The 26176-nt window shown below is 47.9% G+C and overlaps 1 protein-coding gene across 7 annotated transcripts in view; it reads left to right on the top strand.

Moving 5' to 3' along the window:
• The window catches only part of LOC1280450 (dual specificity protein phosphatase Mpk3), a 29672-nt gene extending 5458 nt beyond the window's left edge, over window positions 1-24214 (top strand). For all 7 annotated transcript variants that reach the window (XM_061659891.1, XM_061659890.1, XM_061659885.1 and 4 more), the window contains exons 3-6: window positions 19489-19597; window positions 22309-22504; window positions 22589-22730; window positions 22829-24214. In XM_061659891.1, the coding sequence (XP_061515875.1) occupies window positions 19489-19597; window positions 22309-22504; window positions 22589-22730; window positions 22829-23499 (1118 nt within the window). In that variant the 3' untranslated portion in view covers window positions 23500-24214. The remainder of the gene's footprint in view (window positions 1-19488; window positions 19598-22308; window positions 22505-22588; window positions 22731-22828) is intronic.
• Window positions 24215-26176: the final 1962 nt, after the last annotated feature.

The following is a 26176-nucleotide window of genomic DNA, read 5'->3' as shown; positions in this document are numbered from 1 at the left end:
CGTCGGACGACAACGGACGGAACGCAGGTATTTCCGTCCGCGCCTAGATCGGAAGCAGCACTTCCTTCCGGTATTAGATGCTGATTATAGCTGTGCGTATCGGTTTTGTCGTTGTCGGTTTCGATTTCGAGCCGGAAAAGAGGTATGATGGCATCGTTTCCCTCACAGTAACCGCCGTTATTTGGAGTGTTATGTTTAACAGTGTAATTTGCTTTTGTATATAAATGTTGAAGAACTTTCGTTGGACGACATGTTTGACATTTTCTTTACATTTTAATTATAACTTCCATAAACAATAGGGAATGTCAAGGGACGCCTTTATCAATGCAACATCTTTTTGCTTTTGCTCTCTCTCTCTCTTTCCCAAAACACACACACAAACACACAATCGCGCTAGTTTCATTCATACGGCCGCGGTTTCCGTCTGTGGACCGAGACCCCTCCCCTTTTCATTCATTTCGCGTTGCGTGCGCCGGTTTGCGCTTCCATTCATGTCGCGCAAGCCCCCCCCCCCCCCCCTCGCGCTCGTTTCCCTCCAATAATCGCTCCTCCATTGCTGCGATCCATTGTGCAGAACTGGCCCCGGGCCCCGAGATAGTATGGGAATTTTCGGAGCGAAAAGAAAAGAAAGCAGAGGGCGAAACAAAGCAAAGCAACAAAAAGAAAACCAAGGGTTGGCAATCATTTGTGAAAGATCATCGAGGTTGAAGGGGGAGCGAATAGAAGAAAAAAAGGAAGAACCCTCTTCACGCTGCTTGCATCTCCGTGGGATGAAGAACGGGGTAATGTCACCTTAAGAAACGCACGGGGTGTCGCGGGCAGAGCAGCCTTGCGTAGTCGTTACGCCCGCAGCGCAGCGATTCAAATGTGTGTGGTGTTGTGCTGCGTTTCATTTGGTTGTGGCCGAGCACCGTCATTTTTCGAATTCCCCTCCGAGGTTTCATTCACTGCACTGCCGCTGCGTGCTGCTGCACCGTTTCTTTTTCGCCCACGGTTGCTGCCGGAACGCGGGGCTGGGGCGGAATGCGGGTAAATGCAACCAACAACCACCCATTTTGCGCTTACGTGCAAGATATTCGAGCGCAAGAAACAAAAGAAGCAAAACCGACCAGGGCGCATACCGACGGCGTTTGACCAGCGAAGCGTAATACCTGTGGAACTTGCAGGGGGTGAGGAGGGGGGGGGGGGCAGGTGAAGGGATGCAAAGTGGGTTGTGCGTGTGCGTGTGAGTGTGTATGTAGGAAGAAAAACGCGCCGGAAAGAAGAAGGGGAAGGGGTTATGAATGGAGTGTTACAACCAACCGGGCGAAAAATGGGGGAGGGGAGGGGGCGTAGAGGGGGCAGTGTGTGAGAAACTTTAGTAATGTAAGAGGAGGAGGTTGTGAGGAGGGCAAGAGGCGATGATTACAACAGAGCTTTTATACACACACACACACGCACACGCACACAACGCGGCGAACGGGCGAGAGAGACACACACATAATAAGTCATTCATAAATATTCAAAACAGCCTTCCGCAAAAAAAAACCTACAAGCCGTAGGGTAGGGTTGGAATGAAGAGAGGGGGGGAGGGGTGCTGGAGGGGGGGAAACAACCGCTTTACGCGCCGGCCCATACCCATCCCGTTGTGGCTCGATGGTGCGCTGTTGTTGTTGGCCTGTCCACTTGCCAAGGAAGGAAACCACTTCACCCCTTTCCGCGCCCCTCTTCATCCTTGCCTCGCTGCATCTCCCTTCACCATTCGGCTAAACCGGGTATTGTTTATGGAGACCGGTAAATTTATATGAATAAAACACACACACAGACACACAAGAAGCACACACTCCAAGAAACTCAACGAACGTAAACGGCAGATATTTGAAAAACAACATCAACAACCCTCGATTGAAGAGCGAGAGAGACAGGGAGGGAGGGAGTACAAAAACCGACCAAACCTACGCAAGAACAACCACTCCACATCTTCTCCCCCTCCTTGTGATTGGTCACCTGAACTGAGATTTTGAATGAAATAAAACCAAAGAAACGCAAACGGGGGGGCAAAAACGGTCGCCGTCACGGCCTACTAAAAATGTGTATCGGTCGCCTTCTCCTGCTTCTTCTTGCTCAGCAGCATATTACTCACAGCACGCTGCTGCTGCTGCTGTGGTGGGATTGATAGCTTTTGGTACTGTCAAAACAATGCAAACATTAGCGGACGTCCTCTCCCCCAAAATGATGTGGTCCGTTTAATACATTTTAGTCCAATTTGATGGGTTTTTTTTTGTTATAAAAAGGGGAGAATGTATATTCAATTTGAATAGGAAATTCCGAGCATTACTGACGCATTAAGGGATGTACTTTGTAGGGAAACAAACATGAGAAGAGTTTAATTAAGAGTTGCGTTGTGTAAATATGGACCATTGTTTAGCGTGTCGAAGTCGCTTAACGTTTGATAAAACGTGGAAATAAGCCTTAATGTGCCATTTGGCCTCTTTCCTAGCTACAATTTGTCTCGCCAAACCCCCCCATATGGCGGTTGAGACTGTGACCACTGTAGGTGTTGGCCATTTGGAGCATCATGCACCGCCCGGCTAAGCAACACACCGACGTACCTGTACCGTCCGTTTCCCCGATAAACCGTTTGCCACAGCGGCTGATTGTGCTGAATGAATGATTTTTTATTATATTACAACCCACACACACACAAATATGCCCACCCAACTTCTCCCCAAGGGCGGGGGGGAAGAAATTCGAGCACCGGTTGACCGCCGCCCGCGCGACACACACGCGCCAACCCCTCGTTTTGTGCGGTGCCAACGTGAAACGCCCCGGCGTTAAAGAAAACGTGTATGGAACCGACTGTTGGTGTCAGGCCCATATGCTAAACAGACCGCGCGACAGAGAGACCCCTTGTACGCGTAATACTAAACCACGCAGGTATAGTATCACCACCACCCCGGTCGGCAAAACGGTCGTCGTGGGCAGAGGGCTTGACTGCCAGGCGGCCCACATCACCTGCCCGGGGCCGGGTGTCGTTTGAAATTTCATTTCGGACCGACCGATCGCTGCTATGGGGGGGCCACCTTCGAAACGATCACAATTTCCTGTCCAAAGCGCGGGCAGATATTGCATGTCCACCGTGGGCCGTTCGGGGGTTTTGGTCCGCATGCTCGGCTCGACCGGCATTTTGCGTACTGTTGCTACGGCGGGTAATGTTTCGCTCTGGTTTCGCTCCACCTTGGTGTGTGCAAGCGCTCCGCGGTTGATTTCATTCAATACTTCGATGACTTTCGATGGCATCATTTCCGGTGGGAGCGAGAGCGGGTTGAGTCGAGTGTTGCGTGCTGAATGTGGTGGCACGTTCAGAAGCAGCTCTACACTAGAATACACTCGATCTGTTGCCACGAAGTTACGATGCGATAACGATGGGACAGAGAGACAGGGAGGGAGATATAAGGGTGACAGGAGACTAGTTACAGGTTGCCAATATCCTATCAAGGTTGTCGTAGTAGTAATAACTTCAAAAGCCTCCAACAACTCAGATTTAGGTTCTGCCTGAGAGCTCTGAAGTTGTTGTTTGGGATCCAATGTCATTGTTGTGACATAACTAATCCAACCAAGATGTACAGATGATCAATATAAGGATCAGGTACTTATAAAATCAAATGAGGCATCATCTCCAGTTTTGGAGAGGCATCATGTCTCAGACGTGCTTGTAAGCGCTGGAGCCAAATCCTCATGTAGAGTTTCTACAAAGTCTGATTTGTGATCTGGACAACTTCTGAAATGGAGAAACAACTCTGCAAACAACTGCATATGACGTGACGCCCTAATCCATTTAAACGCCCAACATCTGTTTATTATGACAAATTGAATTGCTTAAGCTGGAAGTCTCTAATTCCAGCCAAGTTGGAAACCCCCCTGTCAAATGGACTCTAGGAATAGAATGGTCAGACCTCGTTGACAAGATTCTGCTCTATATGCTCCCTGCATATCGCTCCACTTTCAGCCAGTCCGAATCAGCGTGATAGCACTGCCTTTCCTCCTCAATCAATTCCATTCTACGCACACCTAATTGCCCCACAATGGGGTAAATCCTACCGTTTTTTAGGACTTCCTTTAGTGCTGACTACGATAAGATTGACTTGAAACCGGCCCCGGGAGAGAGAGAGAGAGCGAGAGAGCAGACATTTGTCAGTGATTATCATCGGAGAGTTCTTTGTTCGCTCCACTTGAATGCTGCCGCTCCCTTCCGAGCGCGCAGTTGCGGATTTCCGGATTGCGCAAAACATGTACTTCCGTTCGCGCAACTGTGTGCGCGTTCATCGCGGGGTTGATGCGGGTTGATTGCCCCGGGGTATTTGGTTGGGAGAATGGGGGTGGGGAGCAGCACTTGTGGTCGTCGCGTGCATTGAAAGCGATAAAGTGCACCTACTTTTCTTTGCCTTCTCGGTGCCTCTCTGCGTTCGTTTATCAAAAAAAAGAAGAAGAATGCACAACAGGAAGAGCGAGCGATAAATAGAAGGGGATGGTGGAGAGGGACCTGTGCGTTGACTTTTAGAATGACAATTCCAATGCTGATAAATGGTGTGTAAATGGTCGTTTAGTACCTGAACGTGCCTCTGATAGGGGCTTGCTTCCGGTACAGAGGGTTTTTTTCCTTTCCTTTCAGAATCAATCAAGCAAATGTTGGAAGTGAAGGTCAGGCAAGACCCTCCCCCCTTCCCTAGCTGTTCAGAAGTACTTTGATCACGATGGATCGTGTGACGTACCTTCTTTCCGTCCACCTGTAGGATTGACGCCGTTTGGCATACCAATATCTCGATGACGGTGTGTAAATTCGGTGTGTAAATCCGTGCTCGAGCAGCACTTGACGTCATCTTCGCGGCAATTCGGAAGGCTTCTTATCGAAGGCGTTCAATCGCGATGTGTTTTCTGCCGAGAAAGTCACCACGGACGACGACGCTCCCGTGTTGTGTTTTGATGAGATTCCAGAGGTTCGACCAAACCGAACGGCCCCAAAGACGGCCATTCGCCTCGTTCGTCGGTTTGTGTGCACTCTATCTGGGAATATGGACTTTCGGTGGGGGGTATTATTTATAACTTCCTTATCATGCGGTGCGCGTGTGTTGCGTCTGTCCCGCGGATCCGGTGAGTCAGTGCGGCGGATTAGATTTCGGCCGTTGTTTTGCTTGCGTGAAAGGGGTCACGTCAATGGTTCTCCCTCTCTCTCTCTCGTGTTGAGGTCGATTTTTCGAGTGAAAATAGGGATTTTTTCTAATTAATTAAAGGCGGGAAGTAATAAATTTTAAACGAGAGATGGTTTTAATGTCCCATTTCGCATCCGTCCCTCCGGTGGAATCGTTACGAAAGGTTATGGGATTTTGTTTCGCGTGTGTATTCTGTTACTTTTCCTGATACACACACACAAACACACAAAGTATCACATTTCGAACACACGGAATTCTCTGCGCGTCTCTCGACATCTCGTCAATTGCTTCATTACATCTGTCAAGTGTCATCCCTTGATGTCGTTTCAATTTTTCAGTTCCATTCATTAATGCGCTGCCAACACAGCCTCCACAGCAGGGACCCACATCACACATCGCTCTGGTGGAGTCGGACGAACGATTTCCCGTTCGTGGATCGTTTGACAATTGATTCGATTAGTGGAAGACGACCTCCACGCCCCCCTTTTGCCCCATCCTACTACCCCATCGTCTCTTCCACTGGAGCAGCACTTGTTGCCATTTGTGTAGAGTGTGTGCGCCCCCCGGGCCCATCCCATACAGCCATATACGCAAGGACCATGATGTAGGTGAGATGACATTAGCAAAACGAACCGAACGAGGAGAGGAAAAAGAAGAACGGGCAAAGGCAAACGGCAAACACACAACCACGCAACAACAACCGACGAACGATTCGAGGCGTGATTTCATCGGATGTGAACTTCAAAATGGTGTGATGCTATTGAATGAATATCGCGCCGATGACAGGCGAGCGAGTGTGTATATGTGTGTGTGTTTGTGGCTCTGTGTCCGTATGTCAAATGCGAGGGAGCGAATGCGAAAGGAGTGAGAAAGAGAGAGAGAGCGAGTGCAAGGGAGAGAAGGCGTAAAGAAACAGTGTGGGTAGAGAAAAACATGAATGAAATTCGACACACTGAAATACATCAGCTTCCCCCGCTTCCCTCTCCCAGCAAGCAACCTTCTCTTCTTCCCCCTTCACCTCCACCACCACCACCTGTCAACCTTTTCCGCTTGCTTCCTTTCCCCCCCCCCCCCCCCTGTCAGCCCTTTACGTTTGCTAGGTGGGTTCGTCGTCTCGCGCTCACTCCTCACTATATAGCTGCTCTCTCTCCTTCTCTGTCACTCTGTCGCTTCGCTGTGTTCGCTTCGTCACCTCTGCAGCGGTAGCACGATGGAAAAAAACGCTTGCTGGGCAGCAAGCGCGCGGATTTTACCAACACAGCCACACACATTCCCTTTTTAGTTTGAACGTGTGTCCTACACAAAGCCGCGCAAGCGCGTCGCTTTCTCGTCGCTGGTGTGCGTGTGTGTGTGTGTGTGTTTGGTGAGATTTTTTTTAAATGTCCAATAGTTCCGAGCTCGGTTCGCGCTCCGTTGCTATAGTAGCCGTTGCCGCGCATCTTCCACACGCTCTTCCCCTCTCTGATGCGACACCACCGCGGTACCGCATTCCCTTACGTCATCCCGATCCTTGCCTGCGTCTCTGTCATCCTCAAGCGTTGAACATAGTGGAGAAGAGGGGGAAGGGAAGGGGAGGGAGCCGCGAACCGTCATCGATGAATGGAAGAAGAATCAACCGGATGCGAGCGCGACAATCACCTTTTCGATAAACGGAAAACATCACCTTCCCCCCTCCTGTTTTCTCGTTCTGTCTCTTTCTGTCGCCATGCCTCAAATACTTGTTCTCATCACAAATCAAAACCCAACAGTTTCAATGCTCTGTTTGTGTTGGTGATGTATGTGTTTTTTTGTTGTTGTTTGGTGTTGTTGGTATATTCTTTAGCCAACATCCAGCATTCGATGTATTATCTCTCTCTCTCTCTCCCTCTCTGTGGTTGCGTGTTGGTGATGAATACAAATTGGAGCTTACCACTGGAGCTCTGGGTGTGTGTGTGTGTGTTAGTAGGAAAGAACACAAAAAACACTATCGGAATGTGTCAACACACATGCTCACAACACGGTTGGATTTACATTCTAACCACTGGGTCTGATCGTTGTTTTGAAACTACTTAAAAGAATGTTAGAATGTAATGAACGTCAATTGAACCAGGTTACAGTTTAACGTAATGTCTGCTGATCGGACCCATAGTACAGGTGACAGCGCACAGCCGCTTTGACAAGACAGACGCTAGATCGAACCTCAACCTGTGAGGAAGCTTTTGAAAAGGGGGCGAAAGCCCAATAAACAAACAGTGAAATGCCAACAAGAATATGCCGAGATTAGAAGAGCAAACAAAGATGATCTTCCTGATCCATAAAAAGATATTTAGTCCTTCGAACCGGATCATTTTACAGCTTGATGTGTGCAACTATGCCGATATCAAAACTAACTTATTCAAATCCAATTAAAACCAACCCATTAAACCCTTCTGATCGTTAAGTGCGTTTAACCTAGTACACGCTACACCAAACTTCCCCCACCGATCGCTACTTGATCGACTTCTCGACACCCAATCGATCAAGTGTGTGGATCTTTTACCATAGAACCAAGAACCAAACAACAACAACGATATCGATGAAAGATGGAGAACGACCCCCAGAAAAAGAAAAAAAAGAAAACCCAACCCATGAGGTGAAAGTTTACATACACACGCACACAAACCCACACACCCATGTTCCTGGGTTCCTATTTTCCGTGCCTCTCCCCTCGTACTCCTCCCGGACCGACCGAAACGCCTACACCACCACTGATCGATCGCGCGTGGAAGGTTTTTCTTCCAAGGTCGGTCATTTATCTCGCTTACAAGTGTGTGTGTGTCGCTTTCGCCAGCCAAGGCAACCAAATCCGATCGCACGCGCACCACATGTGTGAGTGTGTGTTTTCCATGATTTGTCTAAACTTCTGACAACGTGGAAAAAACCACACAGAAAACTCTAATGTAAGATTGTTTACAGAGAGAGGGATCGAGCTGTTTTTTTGTTTGTTGCTTCACTTTGGTCCATCTCCTCCTTTCTCCTTACCGAGAACCGGGGGAGCACGAGGGACAAGCTTCCGCGATTGGAAGATTTTTGGGGACGGGTATGCCCCGTGGCCGTCGTCGACGTTTCCTTTGCAATGGAGCTCGGCGACTCTTCGTTCCCTTTTGAGTGTGTTTAACAGGCAGAGTGCAGCTTCGCTTCATTGGATTCATCCGGTCGCCGACTGATCGTTCCAAAAACACACAGTGCTGTGTGTTGTGTGTGCAGTCGAATGTGCCCTTTACCACCCCCTCTGAACCCGCACAGCAGCAGGGCAGCAGCAACACATTTCCCTTTCGTTTGCAGTTTGTTTGATTAATTAATTTCTACCTCGCGCCCCTACGGGACCCCGGGACAAAAATCATTCACATTTCAGTGTGCCTATGTGTGTGTGTGTGTTCAGTCAGCATTATTTTATACCGGCGGTAATGATTTATAACCGAGCTTTGTTAGTTTATTTTCAAAAAACCATAAACAAAGTGTATCTTTAACTAACACCCATGTTCTCTCCCGGTCCGCGATCTCAAACGGCCATATGGTGCACGTTTAAAAAAGGAGTAAAACACACACACTCATACACAAACACACGCCCCACAAACCAAAGAAAATCATATGGTTGCGTTTCCGCTGCGGCAGTGTTATTCATTCCCACACCCCAAAAGCGCGGGGCACAGCTTCATCGGCTTCATGTGGCATCGTCATCATCTTTTCTGGGATCTTTTGATTTCTTTTCCTTCTGACAAACTCTGCCGTCTCTCTCTCTCTGCTTTCCTTGCTTACCCCCTGGGTACGATATTGTAATGGGAAGGCCATTCATGTGTTGTTGTGTCAACGGAAATACAGAACGAGAAACCTTTCCACTGTTTCGCGCTTCGCTTCGCTTGTCTCTCCCGCCGCTGTCTTCTAATTTCCATCAAGCTTCCGGTCGCCACGAACCACCCAGGCCCGGGAGAGGAATCGAGGATGGGAATGGGGGTTGAGGGGGGGGGGGGGTTGTATGTTGCAACCGGAAGCGCCGAAGAAGGCTGCGAAAAAACAAGTAAAAGCAGTGAATAGAATATGATCAGCACAGAATCAGCCAGCCACACACTGTTTCGTGTGTGCGTTTGTTGTTTGTTTTGTACTTTTTTTAGCATTTCTTTTCGAGCTGAGCGTGTTGAGATACGGTTTCATTGTACAGTGAGAGTTGTTTTATAGATTTTTGAACCCCTTGTTTGTGTAATTTTGCAACACTTTTTCGAAATGTTGAGTTTGCCAACGGTTTCACAATCATTTCATAATGAAACAGCACTTCCTGGGAAATCAATTCCATTTCCCCGCCCGGTTCCGTTTGGCTCATAATAATTATGTCGTCAAGAAACGAACCCTCTTTCTCCCCCCTTTTGGCCAAGAGGTTGACACGCGAGCACCTTCTTTCCCAGAAGCGTTCGTCCCGATTGGTTCTATTTGACGTCGAGTATCCGCTACCCGTAAAATGTTGCTTCAAATAAAAAGTGTCACCGTTTTCGGAGCGGTAAAATGGAAGCAAAATATAGATTTCCACCTTTTTCGTCGGAAAAACGGCAAACGGTCGTCCCGGCATGTGTGTACGCGTAGCCATTTCAATGTGTGTGTTTTTAAGGCGCTCTCAAGTTGAAGCGAGTGGATTCATTTGGTGGAACACAATAAAAAGTGTTCCCAAAAACGGACAGCAGCAGCAAACACACACGCGACGCTACTTTTTGGGTAGAGCAATCGTTCGTAAAGCACACCGTGTAGATTCTATTTCGATAGCATGGAATTTTCCATCACTGCCATCTGGGGCTTCCAGGAAGATAAACTTGGCAGGTTTTCCGCGAACCGAAGCGCAAGAACTCCCATCGGAAGCTTTCCCCGAGTGCAGAGTGTGAGAGAGAGAGAGAGAGAGAGAAAGACCGTGCGTGTCGTGTGTTTTTATACCTTTCCTAGAAATAGGCTGTTTCGTTTGCTGCTTTGCTAAACTCAAATGCAAATTAATATTTGTTATCGTTGATGGTTGTGTTTTGTTGACAGTGAAGCCGCGTGTAGCGTAATGATTATTGAGTTTGTTCAAAAATTGCCCGCTTGCAACAACTGCTTACCATTGCTTTGTTGTGTAAATGCTTTCGAAATTGCACAATTTCAATATCAAAACTCAATTTTCTCATCCATCATGCAAGTGAAAATTTAAACGCCTCTTCAAAAGGGCCAAAGGAAAATACGCCCGCTCTCGAAATTGAGCTGTGAGCGCGCGGGTCTGCACATTTTTAGCAGTACTGTTAATTCTCTGAAATTGGAAAATACACAACAACCCACCCACACACGGGCCGAGAATGTAACGAGACACAATCGATCATACGGACGCACACACACGCACATGGAGCTCACAAAAACAACCTACACACGTTCGCAGAAAAGCCATTACACCAACGCACCCCAAAAGGGCCATGGGCTTTTCGCTGGGGCCCTGGTGTAGGCGATGGCGACGTTACACGAGTCGTCCTACACGTCCTACGTCCTTCGCAGTGAAAGTTCTATTGTTACGATCTCTTCTTTTGCTTCTTCTTCTTCTTCTGGTGTGAGTCTCACACTGGGATGATTGTGTGTGTTTCGTAGAACGACAGACAAATAGCTGCTATTACCCATCGCCGTGTCGGAGCAGCAGCATGGACTTGCAATTGTAATCCAGTAGCACAGCAGCAGGCGAGCTTCGAAGGATCCGGCATAAAATGCGCCCGAAAGGTATGCAATGCGTACTGCAGTTGGGGAAATACATTACAGTTAAATAGATCCTTGCTTGATGTGGCTTAAATCGTTTGATGACTGTCTATTAATAGCCGAAAGCTATTACAAATAGAGACGCTCCGCACTAAGAGACCTTTTTGCTGTGTGAATTGCATACTTGCAGGCGCACTTTAGTAGATAATAAAAGTTATGTTTGATCTTCATTCATTAAAAAGAAGCGCTGCGTTTACATATTTATAGCACAATGAAGAAGAAAATCTGGAGCTTCTTTCCCCCATTCCCTCGGCTTTCTAGACAGACAATTAGCAACGGCGAGAGAAAGAGATGGAGCTCTTTGGCTCATACCTTTCGGAACCATCCAATTGAACCGAGAGACAAAGGCCCAAAGGAGAGAGCAACACGAAGAGAACACGCTTCCACACAACTCCAAACGCTGGTTTATCCTTTCCTCGTGTGGGCCCAGGTGTGTACGTGTGCCATGCAAGAGGGCGGGCGTCTGTGCTTTCGCTTTTTCTTCCTTTTATGCTTGGTTGTTTTTTTTTTGCAAAAAGCACGCGGGGGAGTTGGAATTGGATGGAAAACTACCCCCCGAAAATCGATGATGCTTGAAAGATGATGATGATGAGAGAAGATGGGCGGCGGCAATGGTAAAACTTCTGAGCCTTCTCCTCCTCCTGCCCGTCCACCCACCGGTGTGAAGGCGCCCGGCAGGTTGTCCTTTCCAGAGCTGTGTGTGTGTGTGTGTGTGTTGGTCTAGCAGTTTTGCGTGGGCGATCAACCGTCGCTACGTTGAAATGCGTTGGCGTACCGCCGTTCTGTTTTTTCCTCTCCCCTTCTCCTCTCCCTTAAGGCCGCCTGTGGTCTATGGGGTTGTGCGGCTTTGGTGCGCGGCTCGAGGAGGTAGTTATTATCCGCCACTCCAAATCCTTGATCGTTGAGCTCAGCAAAAGCGTTATATCCTCTCCCCCGGCCCTCGGTTTATTGGATGGTGTGGTTTCGGCCTCTGCCTTGCTCTGCGGAGGCGTATTGCGGCGCACGGCACAACAAAAAAGGCATCTCTCGCAATCTGTCCAACGCATCCAATCCACCCTTCGGGTCAACTTTGGGAGGGATAAATGTAGGCGCACGTGGGTGTCGTGCAGCCTTTTTTTAGGGGTCGGCTTTTCCCGGTGACATTGTGTGTGTGTGTGAGGGGTGAAAAGGTGAGCAACGGCAACAAAAAGCTCGCAAAATAAATCGAGCCTGACCGTCAACAAATATGAGTGGCGCAAAACGGCTTAGAATGGTTTCATGAACGACGAACGTCCACCTGCAGGCGAGCAAACTGTGTGGCTGTTTGTGACTGCTGCCTGGCGTTCCTTTTGGGTTTGGTATAAAGGCTATTACGGGCCAAATGAGAGAGTGGTGGATGTTGATTATGTTGCGAGGGGACAGGTGACATGTTTGCGGATGAAATGCTGCCCACCAATACTGGCTTACAGCACACATACAAAAAACCCCTTAAAGGAAAGGATATTGTTAGGAGACAAGAGAAAAAAAGCACCTCCCGCTGTACTTTAATCTCAATTTTTCGCGTAGGAGTGCCATCAGCAAAAGAGTTCCACTGGCAGGATGGTCTATGAGACGAAACACTTGATGTTTGTTGCCTTAAAAGCTATCCTGCTGCAATTATTTCTACATCAAGTGTACGCCTGGTGGCTCACTACACCCAACTGGCTGCGTACGTGATTTTTTCGAGCAGTTTCGACAATATTTTTGATTGAATTAATTTGATGCTCTCACTGGTGCCTATAATTATCTTCGATTCGAGGTCCTCACATTACGGTGTCAATAACGGTCTGCTTTCCCAGATTGTCAAATTCCATCTACACAAACCAGACAGCGGAAGCGTCGCTTGACTACTACTGACGTCACCGTACGACGGTGACGCAATTGCGAAAGCTTTCTTGCTCATGATACATAGAATCGCAGGACGTAGAACGAGCACACACACACACACACACACACAAAATATATATCAATAACCATCATGACGCTACGAAACTGCACGTGCTCTCGGTTCAGTTCCAGCGCGCTTCACGCTTGAGAAAGCTTGCAGCAGTCGTCTGCCGTCGCGTTCGGCGGCGTTCTTTGTTCGTCGAATGCCCCAGCAACGATACTAAAAATGGCACGGCAAAAGATGTATAAAAATGTATCATTTTAAGAGCGGCCAAGGAACGAAGGGGAGGGTGGGCAGAGTCTTGAGTTCTGATTGTGTGTCTGTATTTGGACATGATTTCCATTTTGCTTCGGCTGTTTGGTTTCGCACACAAAATGACGTCGATGCTGCCGGTGCTGCGTAAAGCAAATAAAAACCCGCTTCGATTGTCTTCGTTTCGGTTCGCTTGCGTCGGAATGTTATTTCCGGCGTGCGGGCGCGCTCCCGTTGATGGTTTCCGGCTGACCTGTCCTGGGGCCTCAGGCTGGAATGGTGTCTTAAAGGCGCTTGGAAGAGCTTGGAAGAGGGAGGAAAGCAGCACTTTAATTTAGCTCTTATCGGGCTCTGCCTCCGATCGAAATGATTAACGCGCGCTCTAGTCTGTTTTTTGTTGTTATTGCTACCCCTTTTGCCCTTTAAATCCACACGATACAGTTTAGTGTGCTCCGTTTAATACATAAAGACACAGACGCACGTTTCCTTTAGCACCCCTTACCCCCTTTGCTTAAACCTACATCTGTCATGCTCGTGCGTGACTGTACGCCGTCAGGGCGCGGTAGTCGTCGTCGTCGTCGTGCTCGCTACCCATTAAGGCAACATTGTTCGAACATGATGGGGCAAAGCGGGGCACACACGCGATCGTTGCGCGAGATCGCTCGAATCGTACTTTAACCTTTTAACCATGCATGAAGAATGTGACCGGCGCACGCTTCATATACATTTGCTTCCTGTTTTGCCAAATGCCAACCAAAAATCGATAAGAGGTTCTGTTTTGTGTTGCGAAGTCTAATTTCGCTGCCCCAGTCTAATCGAACTAGCAATGCTAAATGAAATGTCAAACTTTCATTCATTTTAACTCATAATGTTTGCTCTATGAAACTTTTCTTTATGCTTCAAATCCCGTTCATAAAAATCACTCCCGAAAGGTAGCTAAAAACGTCCACACTTTCCATTCACACACAGACACTTTTTCCCGCAGCACATGCATTTGCTTTCCAGCACGGAGCACTTTTTTTTGCGCTGCGCATGTATGTCTCTCTCTCTATTGCTTGCTTCACCACCCAACCGTGTCGTAATGTATATTCCTTTTCCCGAAAGCAAAAACAGCAAAAACTGGCCACCCTTCTTCCTGCCTTCCCGTCTGTTTTTTGTGTGCCTTTCAGCGCGCAGAAATCGATCCGCAACAATTTTCTGAATGAATCCCACGCGCGCCAGTCGAAGCATGCGCAGTCTGTAGTTGTGCTAGCGGCACATGGACGGGCCAGCGAGCGAGCGATCCAGCGAGCATTGATTGTGTAAGGGCGTCGTTTTTTTTGCAATGATTCCCTGTGTTCCCTCCCCCTTCTCGCTTCCTGCCCCACCATACAGACAGCGTAAAAATTCGTTCATTTTCCCTTGTTTTTTTTGTTGTTATTGTTTGCCTTCAATGAACGATGAGTGGCACTTGTCTAATGGAGCTGGAAACCGTTGTCTGTTTGTTTAATGATGAAGATGTGTGTGTGTGAGTGTTCAAAGTGGAGCAAAAAGTGATCTTGACAAATTATTGAAGGATGTTGCCAGCAGAAGCGGGGCGCACCCTGATACATTGATTGATTGTAAATAAATTCAAACTGAGACTCAGACAGAGAGGAAGAGAGAGGTATGAAAGAAGAGTAAGCTGTACATTCAGTGAGTGCTGTTGGACACGAACCACCGCCTACTAAAGATGCCATCAGCATCAGCAAACGTAAAGATCTAAAGCAAGCGGAACGGGAGACCTCTTCGCGACCTCTGTCTGTCTGGCCCGAGCGGCCATTTGTTGTATAGGATCAATGACCACAAATCGGCGACACACTGCAGCACGCACGGGGTGGATGAGTAAAATTCCCCTTTCCACTTGTGTGTGTGTGTGTGTGGATGCATTTGTGGGCTGAAACACACGCGGTATTCATTTTACAACCCGACGAGTAGCAGCAGAAGTCGAAGGGAAGCGAACGGAGTAAAGCACCAGAAGAGGTCTCCTCCTTCACCGTGCTGCCCGCCACACTCGCAACATCTCGCGAGGCGAAGAAATGGAGCAATAAAAAGCTTATGAATGAAACTACCCACCCACGCAAGCACGCCTGCTCGTAAGTTGGGGAGGGGGGGACCACCACACGGCCGTCTGGCCGTCCCAGGTCTCTGCAGCGTGGAGTGCAGCAGTGTGTCTTGTGAAAACCGCTGAACGAGCGTCTCCAGAGCCGTTTGCGTGGAGATTGTAATTTACACACAAGCGAAACAGACACGTCCCGTGGCAGTGGTAGACACGGAGTAGGGTTTTGTGCTGGCAAGACTTTGCTGCCATTGCTGTGTAATAATGGAATTTGCCAGCGTGTAAACATTGGTTCGAGCTGGCTAGGAATATTTTACCCGTGCAAGCTGCCACAGCAGAGGACAGAGAAGTGCGGAACGGAGCCGAAATGAACCGAAGAGAAGGAACTGTTTATGCCTAACTTTCATAAACGCGAATCAAGATCAGGTTGTTGGCATCGGAATGTGTCAAAAATTGCTTACACATCGTCTCTGTATGCCGTAAATATAGGAATTATCACAAGCTAGAGGAAAGCTTGTCATGATATTGTTGACTTGGAGCTGGATTTTGGAGAAATTCTACCTAAAAAGACAATCCAATTTGAGAACTGAAGGTGCCTTATTGCGCTTATTGAATAGCCTCAAAGTTAATGTATCATTTCATCAAATAACAAACCTTAACTTTTACAAACTTTTTTGTACAATGGCTTCTAATGATTTTTCAAGGACATTAGATGCTATCTGTTGCCTTGTTGTTCACCTAATTGGCAATCACAGTTTGTGGGCTGGTTTCCCTCTTAAGTAACACCGTTTGTGACTGTTTGTGACACTTTTCCACTTCTTTTTTGTTGTTTGTTACTTCATTTCTTTGCTCTAATCCCTATATTAGGGAAAACGAAAGCACGTTGGCCACCTTGTGCTTTTAGCGGCTTTAATAGCGAGCATCATAGCGATAGACGAGCGAAGGTAGGTCGGTTGATGATTGGTTGGCACCATCCTCTCCTCCCTCCAAAGCGTGCGCCCACAGTTTTCCGGCGCTCGAATCCCGCCGCCTACGGTGTGCCATACCATGCCAACCAACCGCGTGTGGCCTCAAGGTGCATTTGTTTGCATGAGACATGTGCGTTTATGTGTGCGGGTTTGGATGTCTGTTTGCTTCAGCGGGGCTGCTGCTCTGCACTTGACTGACCGTGTTGTGAATGTGAAGTGGCTGACGGCCGGAAATTGTGCACGATTGTGTGGGGTGTGTGGGATGAGAACATGTTCGTACAACACGGTAGCAGTTCGGTAGACGCTGAGCTGAATGTTGTTAAAATTGTATAAAAATACTCTATTTTACATTAATGAAGAGTAACACGGTTCATGTCAAGCGTTCCCAGTCTCTATTTATGGAATAGAACTATGTCAGTCTCTACACTCGCTTAAGTTTGCATCCAATTTATGTTTTATCCACATTTAACACAAAACAATCACTGCACATCACCGACACCTATTTCTATTCGGTCCATTTCCATTTCAACTCCATTTTCAATTAAAAAAGCCAATTAAAACAACTACAAAGCGCGCAAACGAACCGCTCGGATTGAGCTGCAGCGCAAACGCGACAGTCGAGAGCATCCGCTCACAGTCCCGGAAAGCGGCTTCTGCTAGTGCTGCTACTGCTGCTGGCTTATTTTTAGCTCTGATCGGAAAAAGGCACATCCCCCGTTTATTTGCAGCCTTTCTCCTCCTCCCACGTTGCATCCATGTACCTACCTCCGGTGGAGCGTTCATTCATGTATCCTTTTGCTCGTCCCGCGGGGCGCTTGAGGCTTATCTAAAATTGAAAGCTCTAAACATAGCCCCACACTGCGCCTGATAGAATACACTGCACCTCCAACTGTCACCAGCTCACACTGCGAGGGCGCCCGCAAAACTTTCGGACCGGCTGTGTGGCATGCGGGCGCGCGCTCGATCCTTTTCAGCGTGTGTCCCCGTTATTTCGATTCGCTAAAATTAGACATCTAACAACAAACATCCATCCATCCGTCCGTTCGTCCATTCCGTACCGTCATTTTGGGATTGCAATCATTGTGAACACACACACACACAGAGAAGCTTTTCCCAGTGATAGTGGGCGTCGTTTGCATTTCAAAGCTCTCCGCCCGTGCTGCAACAAAGCGTACCTCGCCACAAGCTGGGCCGCGTGAGAACCTCGCCGATGGGGATATTATGGATCGAACATTGAATGATGATGTTCCAGGAATTCGAGGGGGGAGATGCCCTAAAAATAAGTTTACTCAATGAATCCCCTTTCCCCCAAGCCCTTTCGCCGGGTTCCGCTTTCTCTTACCGCCTTGCCTTGCTCGAGTGGTGGATCGAGATTGAATGTAATGTTTTAACAATATAACTGAGACGAGACCGGTACCACGACCCTTATGTATTCCGAGCTAATGACGCCCACGCCAGCCGCTGTGCTGCAAGAATTTGTGCTCTACGGGTTCTCTAGCCTCATACCCCGATTTTACGAAGGTGTTCTGGATCACAGACGTTGGCCGCGGTACATTGGCCCGGTGGGCTGATACATGGATCCATCCGTTCCGAAGAGGATGCTATGTACAAGCTCTGGCCTCCCGATATGAAGCAGATACACCAATTCTAGCCACACGTGGGCTAGAACAAAAGAACGAGAGAGAGAGAGAGATAGAGAGGATGTAGGTGCTGATAGCGAGAATCGTTCTGATATCTTCAGCAACTTGAACACAAATTCTTGATGCTCTCTCTCTCTCTCTCTACCTCTCTCACTCTGTCTGTTGACGTCACAAATGATGATTCATTCTCGTCCTTTAGGTACTCGGGGTAGTGTATCGATCGGCTCCGTTCTCTACGGGCTAGAACATCGTCCTCTTCTGCTGGTGATGCTAGAACGATAGCGTCAGAACACGAACCTGCAAGAGTGGCCGTCCATTTACTATCGTCCCACCTCCACTGAGGGCGTCTCTGTCCAAGCTCTTCTGAATCCACGTGTATGGAGCGTGTGTGTGTGTGTGTGTGTATCGGACCGATGCAAATGCTTTCAACGCCCACCTTACATCCCAGTACACAACAATCAACCCGGCGTTTTTTTTCGGGGTCTAGATAGAGGGAGTAAAGTAGGTGGATGAAGGGACTTCCGAGAGATTTTGCTCAACCTGTGCAACGCGCTGTCGCTCTCGGTTAAAGGTAAAAAAGGTTCGCCCACGCGCGCTTGTTCAGACCAACAGCGACGACGGTTGGTCGGTTCCTCCTCGCTGCTTACTTTCGGTTTCTGTTTTGATCGTTAAGGGAAGGTGGGGGCAACTGCACACACATACACAGAGACACAAATGTGCCACGTGCCTACATGCAGAAGTGTGCAATGGGAAGAAGAAGGGGTAGTAGTGGGGGAGATGTATCGTTGTGTGTTTGTGTGTGGGCGCCACTCGTTCGGTTGGGTCGAGTTGTAACTGCTTGCTTAGAGACACACTCGTACGTACGTACGTGTGTGTGTGTGCTAATGTATGTATGTAGGATCATTATCAGATGTGCCGGGGCGGAGGAAAGAGACACCACCACCCCCACACCGTCTGGTGATGGGGGAGCCCAAACTTTTACATTCCTTTGCGCGCCACCCCGTCCACAATCCGCAAGGACGTACAGGGGACCGCACAGAGATGAATGAACGAAGAAGCCATGAATGAATTTGGCTGGATAAAAGCTGCGGGATGTGTTTGGTGGGGGGGATGGGGGTGGATGAGAAAGAGGACCCAGCGGTTGGTTAAAGCGAACTTTACGTAGGCGAAGCTCTCTCTCTCTCTCTCGCTCTTTTTATTTGATGTCGAGCAGTAGTCGCTCGAACGTACGCAGCCACCTTCGCCATGATAGCGTGGTTGTCGTAGTACATGCGCGTTTACATATTAAATCCGGGTGGCAGGTGGGAGAAAGGAAGGAAGGTGGTAGAGTTGTAATGTTCTCTTTCAGCTTCTTTTTTTTTTCGGGGTTGAAATGACTTCCCCCATGCCGTTGTTTTGGGTTACTTCGAAAAATCCCCAAAAACAGTTACCGGAAGCGTGGGCGTTCGTAGGTTCGTTCGAATCGTTGGCAAATAGACAGACGAAATACAGAGCACGAGCTAAAAGCATTGTATGTGTGAGCGTGTGTATGTGTTTTTTGCACAAATATTTCCCTCCCGATGAATTGCGCTTGAACAATTTCATTCAGAAACACTCAACCAACCTAAAACTAAACCATTTTCTTTCTCTCTCTCTCTCTCTTCTCTCTCTTTTCTCCCTTTGGCTGCTGCTGCTGTGTGTGTAGGTGGTTATGCAAACTTTCGTCAGTCATTTCCGGAGTGGTGCGAGGATGAAGTCATCAACGCGAACCTGCAGACGGGCTGTGCGGCAACGGAGCAACTGATGGGATTAAGGTAAATATAATGCAAAAAGTTCGGTAGAATGTGGGCTGTTTGTTGGGTGGCGTTGGTGGAGCAAGGAAACCTCTGTGCACCATTTTGTTTGTTTAACAAATTACATTTCTTTTGTGTGCGAGCATGCACGTGCATGCTCATTGAGGCGTGGGAACCCATTATTTTAATATGGTTATTTTATGTTAAATTGAACCTATATCAAAGGTACATAGATAAGTAGAACTTACGTACAATATATAATAATTATAGGTAAATAGCAAAACGAAGGCAGAGTTTTACAACAAAATATATGTAAAAAGTTCACTAAGATAAGACACAATGAATACTTAACACTTTAAGGATCGTTACGCTTCTCAAGCAACGAACGCAGCCAGCAACAAGAGCTGAACCAAACAGTACGCAGCCATAGTAAGCAAAAGCGAAGCGAAGCATACAAAATCTCGCCTCTGCGTTTCGGTTGTGGGAAGGGTAATATGAAACATTTTCTCGCTGTTTATCCATGCCACCCGCGTGCACCGAAATTGTATGTCCTTGCTTCCTACAAGGGATTACGCGTGTTTGTGGAGGTTGCAAATCGCAACAAAAAAAACGCAGCCTAAGAGTAGTACCTAAAAGAGAGGAAAGCACACACCACGGCCGCCATCGTAGCAAAGTGGACCAGATTGTAGGTCCTGACAGGTGCCGAGAGAGGGCGGGGGGATATATTTATATTATCAACATGCTTACCAAAGTACAAAAAAAAAATCCTTCGTCCTTTCCATCAAAGTCTTACACACTGATACAAACACACACACATTCATGCAAAAGAAAATGTGCGTGGGCGGTCGGGAAATACTGGGGAACGAAGATGCGGGATGGCGTAGTAGTAGGTACAGCCAACCCACGGTTGCTACTTCGAAACCCCGGGGAGGCTAGGAGGCGTTCGTCGTCTACCATTTACAACCGCGCGTGTTCCAATGGTGTGTGTTACATGGAGACGGCTCTTTCTCTCTCTCTCTCTATCTTGCTCGCTCTCTTTTACGCTATGTTTGAGAAGCGAACTTCATTCAGCTCGAGCCGTTTCGAGGATGGTTACTACGATGGTGTTCCGTGCCGTCGCCGTTGCGCGCGCGCTCACTGTCGTCCACGGGGTTGCTTCGAAACGGCAGTAGTAGTCCGTCAGAGTGCGTTCGACCGGCTGCTACACCGGAAGGTTTCTGGCTGCCACGGGGCCTGTCCGTGGTTCGTCCGGTGTTGTTTAATCGTGCGGTTGCTCCGGCTGGCGGTGGTGGTGGTGTTGTACTGTCCATTCTCATGCTACTGTAGTACTGCGGTGCTGCAGAGGCTTGTGAAGTGTGACTTTGCTCGCGGAATCAAACATATCAAAACGACCTCTAAAGAGGCATTGAGTGACAAGAAGGAGAGAAAGACGACAGAAACCCAGTGCGTGAAAATGAAAATGTGTCTAGCAAGGAGGTGAGCAATACCAACGAAGCGAAGCTTATCGTCCTTCAATCCTTCGTCCACCAATTCCCTGGGCATTGGGTACTGTGTGTTTGTGAGCATATCATGCAAGTCTGGTCCTTTTTACCTCCAAACCCATCACAATGATTGTTCGGTTGGCGACACTACTATCACCCCCGGAAGGGTTCTCGTCACCGTCAACGTTGCAGCAACATTTGTGGCACTGTTTAGTGCTCTAAACGTATGATGCTTCGGGGGGAGTGCGATTAGGTATCGGTGCTCTAAGATAGGCTTGTGGGTAAAGCTTGCTGCTGCACACCTTTTGGGTCATTAAAAACCACATGAATCTTGCTTCAACGGTAGCAGCGCTTGACGATGGAGTTTCCGCACCGGCAGCAGAAACAGCAGCAGACGAAGCAGCAGACGAAGCAGCTCCCTCAGCAGCAGCAGCAGCAGCAGGCACAGCAATAGCGACGGCATGTCTCCGAACGATCGCTTCTCCTCCCATCATAGTACGCACTGGCAGTTTGTATAGCTTTCGCACCAGCCGAAGGTAATTTTTTTCCGGGAGAGCGTCGGCAAAGGAATTATGGTGCAAAGTGGTGAAAAGCGTCTGACCTAAACGGTTCCATTTTTGCACTGTTTCGTTTTGTAATTCGTGAACAAAAATGTGATAACAGTGCAGAAAATGAGAACCGAATTAAATGTTAAGTTAGAACCAATGCGTTAATATGTTCATGAAAGCTCTTATTGCGCCTAAATGTATGTAATCTTACGCCAGAATGTATGCAATTCATTACTGTAGATATGCGGTGGTACATTTAGGTGCAGTTCATCTCATTAAAAGATGTAATTAATGGTAATAGAGAGCCATTTTTGAGTGAAGTGACTGCTCTTACAACGCCGGATCATTGGTTCGATTCTCATCTGGACCGTCCAATCATATAAAAAATTGATTATACAATTACGTTGAAGCTTAGGAAATACGTATAGGTCGGCATTATCCCGTAGCGAAGAAGAAGAAGAAGAAGAAGAAAAATTAAAAATAGAAAAATAAGAAGAAGAAGCAAGCCCTGGTTCAAATAATGGGATACACTCCAAAAAATAGCGCCTTAATTTATGCAACCCCGCACTACACTATTGCAGTTTTCATTTCTTAACAAGCCAAACCAAACCCAACCAACAAAGCTCCGAGTGTTTGAAATACCAAACAATAATCAAACAATAACTACAATCTCTCCTATTGGGTCTTTTCTCCTGTCTCTCAGATCCCTCCGCATTTCGATCCCGTTCTCGGACTCGGCGTGCAGCAGCAGCACCGAGTCGTCGGACTGTGAGAGCAGCACCAACTACCTGTCGGAGGCGGCGGTTAGCGTCGAGCCGGTCGAAATACTGCCCGGCCTCTTCCTCGGCAATGCCTCGCACAGTGAGGATCTGAAGTCGCTGAAAAAGTACAACATTAAAGTAAGTAAAGCGGTTGTCGATTTCCCAAACTCTCGAGTTCCGATTCTAACCATGAACACTTTCTTTCACCCAACACCCAAACAGTACATTCTGAACGTGACGCCCGATCTGCCGAATGTGTTCGAACGGGACGGACAGATACGCTATCTGCAGATACCGATCACCGACCACTGGTCGCAGGCGGGCGACCTCGCGAACCACTTCCCGGATGCGATCAAGTTCATTGGTAAGTTGGTCCCACAGAGTGACCCTTTTTTTGGAAATCTCCACCATATCCCGTACTAATCGTTCTACTTCTCTCTCTCTCTCTCTCTCGCTTTTTAGATGAAGCCCGCTCGAACGGATGCGGCGTGCTGGTGCACTGTCTGGCCGGCGTGTCCCGCTCGGTGACGGTCACGCTCGCCTACCTGATGTTCGCCCGCACCCTCTCGCTGAACGACGCCTTTCTGCTGGTGCGCTCGCGCAAACCGGACGTCTCGCCCAACTTCCACTTTATGCAGCAGCTGCACAGCTTCGAGCAGCAGCTCAACATCGACCCGACCCAGTCGGCGTCCGCCAAGCAGGCGCTCTACTCGGCCTCCTCTTCCTCAGCGGCCTCTTCCTCCTCGGTCGGCGGCGGTGCATCCTCAACCGGTGGCCATTCCGTGTCCACGACCCCGTACAGTGCCAGCTCGATCGGGTCGTCCGGGTCGGGATCGGCCGGGCTTGAGCCGTCGGCACGCCAACACCTCCACCAGCACCACCAACAGCACCACCACACGACGACGCCCCACCACGCCGCGCATCTGCACCATCAGCATGCGCTGCAGTCGAAGCACTCGATGCATCAGGTCCACTCCCGGCACGCGGTCAAGTACACCTGCGCGTGCGTGGAGGTGGAGTGCAAGTGTACGCAGGCGGCGATCGATCTGCTCGGCCCGTTCACCACCGGCATCTCGCCCGACTCCGGCATCGAGTTCGACCGGTGGACGCCGAGCAGCAACACGCCGAAATGAGATACGGCCGGCGTGGAGGGTGGACGGTTCCAACTGCCGGACCACTTCCACCACCACGATGATCAACCCGGTGGCGGTGGGGTCGTTGCCACCGTCGCGGAAGACTCCGGCTCATCCTCGTCCGATCCGGCAGGCTAAAGAGAGAGCGAGAGAGCGAGAGAGAGGGATCTTCTGAGACATGTTTTTCGCTTCGCGCGTGTGTGTTGTTGTAGTTGGTGGTGTAGCGCCTCCAACGCACACACACACACACACACGCGTTAGCCAGCACCCGTTTCCCTTGTCCTCTGATAGGACGCTCTGTTTCGGAAAAGCCCCCGCATTTCCCTTCCACGGGAATGGACGAAACAGGAAACCCGAAAAGGGACGGAACGAGTGCATCATCGTCATCATCCCATCATCAGATCATCAGGCATTTTTGGTGAAGAGAAAGGAAGAGAGAGAGAGAGGGAGAAGTAGAGAGTTTCTCGCTTTAGTGTGTGTATGTGTTCTTGTATTAGCAGTGGGGGAGAAATCCGACGCAAGGATGCTGATTAGTAGAGTAGACTTATACATATATACATACATACATACTACACTACGCTATATACACATCCAATGGTATATAAATATAGAGATACACCCATACATATAGTGCATATTATAGATATATATTTATGTTAACACACGTCTCGTTATTATGAATTAAAATCAAACACAAAAAAGCCAACAACACAAACCACCACACAGACGATCGATTATTTCCCTTTCATTCAATTCAACTCCATTCATGTGCGTATGCGTGTGCAGTAGTGCGCAGCGCGCCCTGTATTTGTGTATGTGCGCGTGTCTCTGTGTATGTGCATTTTTATGAAGAGAAAAAGGTGGGAGTGGAGGGGCGATGATGGTGGGTCATTTGTGTAGATGTATTGCTGTTCAAGGCACGCCTCCACGTGCGTGTTGGTTTTTGTTCGAACAACAGCACACACCTCAGTAGGCGTCTCAGCAGGACCCTTCTTCCTTTCGTTTCCCTTTTTCAATCACTCTTCTTCCTCATAAGGCCCTTTCCCACGTGTGAATGTTTAACGTTTTTTAACGATACTCTGCCAATAGGACGAGCGGCGTGGGGGGGGGGGAGATGAAGAAGCTCATTGAGGTGTTTGCACACACACATACACACAACACACAGTTACTACCTTGAGCCCTTGAGCTACTTTGAAAATTTAGAGAAAGAAAGAGAGAGAGAGAGAGAGAGAGAGAGAGAGAGAGAGAGAGAGAGAGTTAAGTGTAAAAGAAAAGGTTGGAAGAAAATGGAATTTTATGCTGTTGTTGTCGTTTGTGAATGGATTTATGGAGGTGGTTTGTGGATTTGTAAGCGAAAGGGTTGTAGTTAGATTGAAAAGGGAGAGGGGAAGGGAGTTGACCCCAGTTTTGTACTTTTGCCCGCCAAAAAAGCTGGTGGGTGGAGGAGAAGGGTGAAGGGGGAAAAGGTTAGAGATTATAATGGTTAGAGGTTGCTCATAATGAGGAATTGGAATAAGACGGTCGGACACAGCGAGAGAGACAGAGAGAGAGACGACAATTTTAAAAAGACTATTTGATAGGCAGAGAGGAAACGGGGGGACGAAGATAAAAAAAACATTAAATGTGAAAATTCGTTTTGGTTTAAAGCAGATCGCACAAATTTATTAAGCTTACTAGAGAGACAAAGGGTGACCATGCCAGCAACAAAAAACGACGACATTCCGCAATCCGCAATTTGTATCTTCCACTATTTAAAAACAAACAAACAAACAAACAAACAAACAAACAAAGCCGGCATCATCGTTCATCTCTTCCTGTTTTATGCGATCGCCGAACAACGATCGCTCAAAGATTTTACCGACACACTCTGCTGCTGTCGTTACTGTTGCTACTTAGTTGTTGTGTTGTTGTATTTTCTTAAAAAAAATTCCTTCTTTTGCTTCTATTCCTCCAATGTGCCAGCAGTGTAACAGTAACAGCAGCAGCTTTCCTCTTGCAGCAAGCGAAACGAATAAAAGAAGGGAGTGAAATCATCATCCATTTTGAAACAATAAAAAAAACTGTTAAAAAACGTTGCAGAAAACAAAAAAAAACATTTGATGAAAAGCGATAGCGAACTAAATAGTGTTTCGTGTCACAGTGGGAAAATGAAGGAGAAAAGAGGCAGCGCTGATGAGGCCAAAACCGTGGACACAAAATAAGCCAAACGTTGAATTTTTAAATCACCACCACACTGTCCACTATCTCCCGCAAAAAAAACACTATTATGTCTCGTTTTCTTAGTGAGCGCAAATGTGGAGGGAGATAACAACTAAAAAAAACTAAAACAAATGAAATACAACGACGACTGTGAAAATTGTGAAAACCCGACCCCGTTCGTGTGTGAACTTTTGCATGGACAGACCTCTCTTACAAACACAGCCCGAAACAAAACAAAACAAAAACACACTTACAATTTAGAATTGGTGACACGCCACACACACACGTACATGAATCGGATGTCGTCCAAAACTCGGGGGGAATGGTACAAACTGAACCCGGGGGCGATTTTTTGGTAGCTCACCTTGCTATGGGGTAAAACTTTACAAACAGAAGAGACAAACTCATAAGCAGCAAAACGACGGAGAAAAACAAGAAAAAAAACTAATGATATTTATGTGAGCCAACGAAGTAAAAA

The sequence above is a fragment of the Anopheles gambiae genome, chromosome 3 (assembly GCF_943734735.2).
Source record: "Anopheles gambiae chromosome 3, idAnoGambNW_F1_1, whole genome shotgun sequence".
NCBI classification, from domain to species: domain Eukaryota; kingdom Metazoa; phylum Arthropoda; class Insecta; order Diptera; family Culicidae; genus Anopheles; species Anopheles gambiae.
The sequence above is the reverse complement of the archived record's forward strand: the minus strand, read 5'-3'. Positions and strand labels throughout refer to the sequence as shown.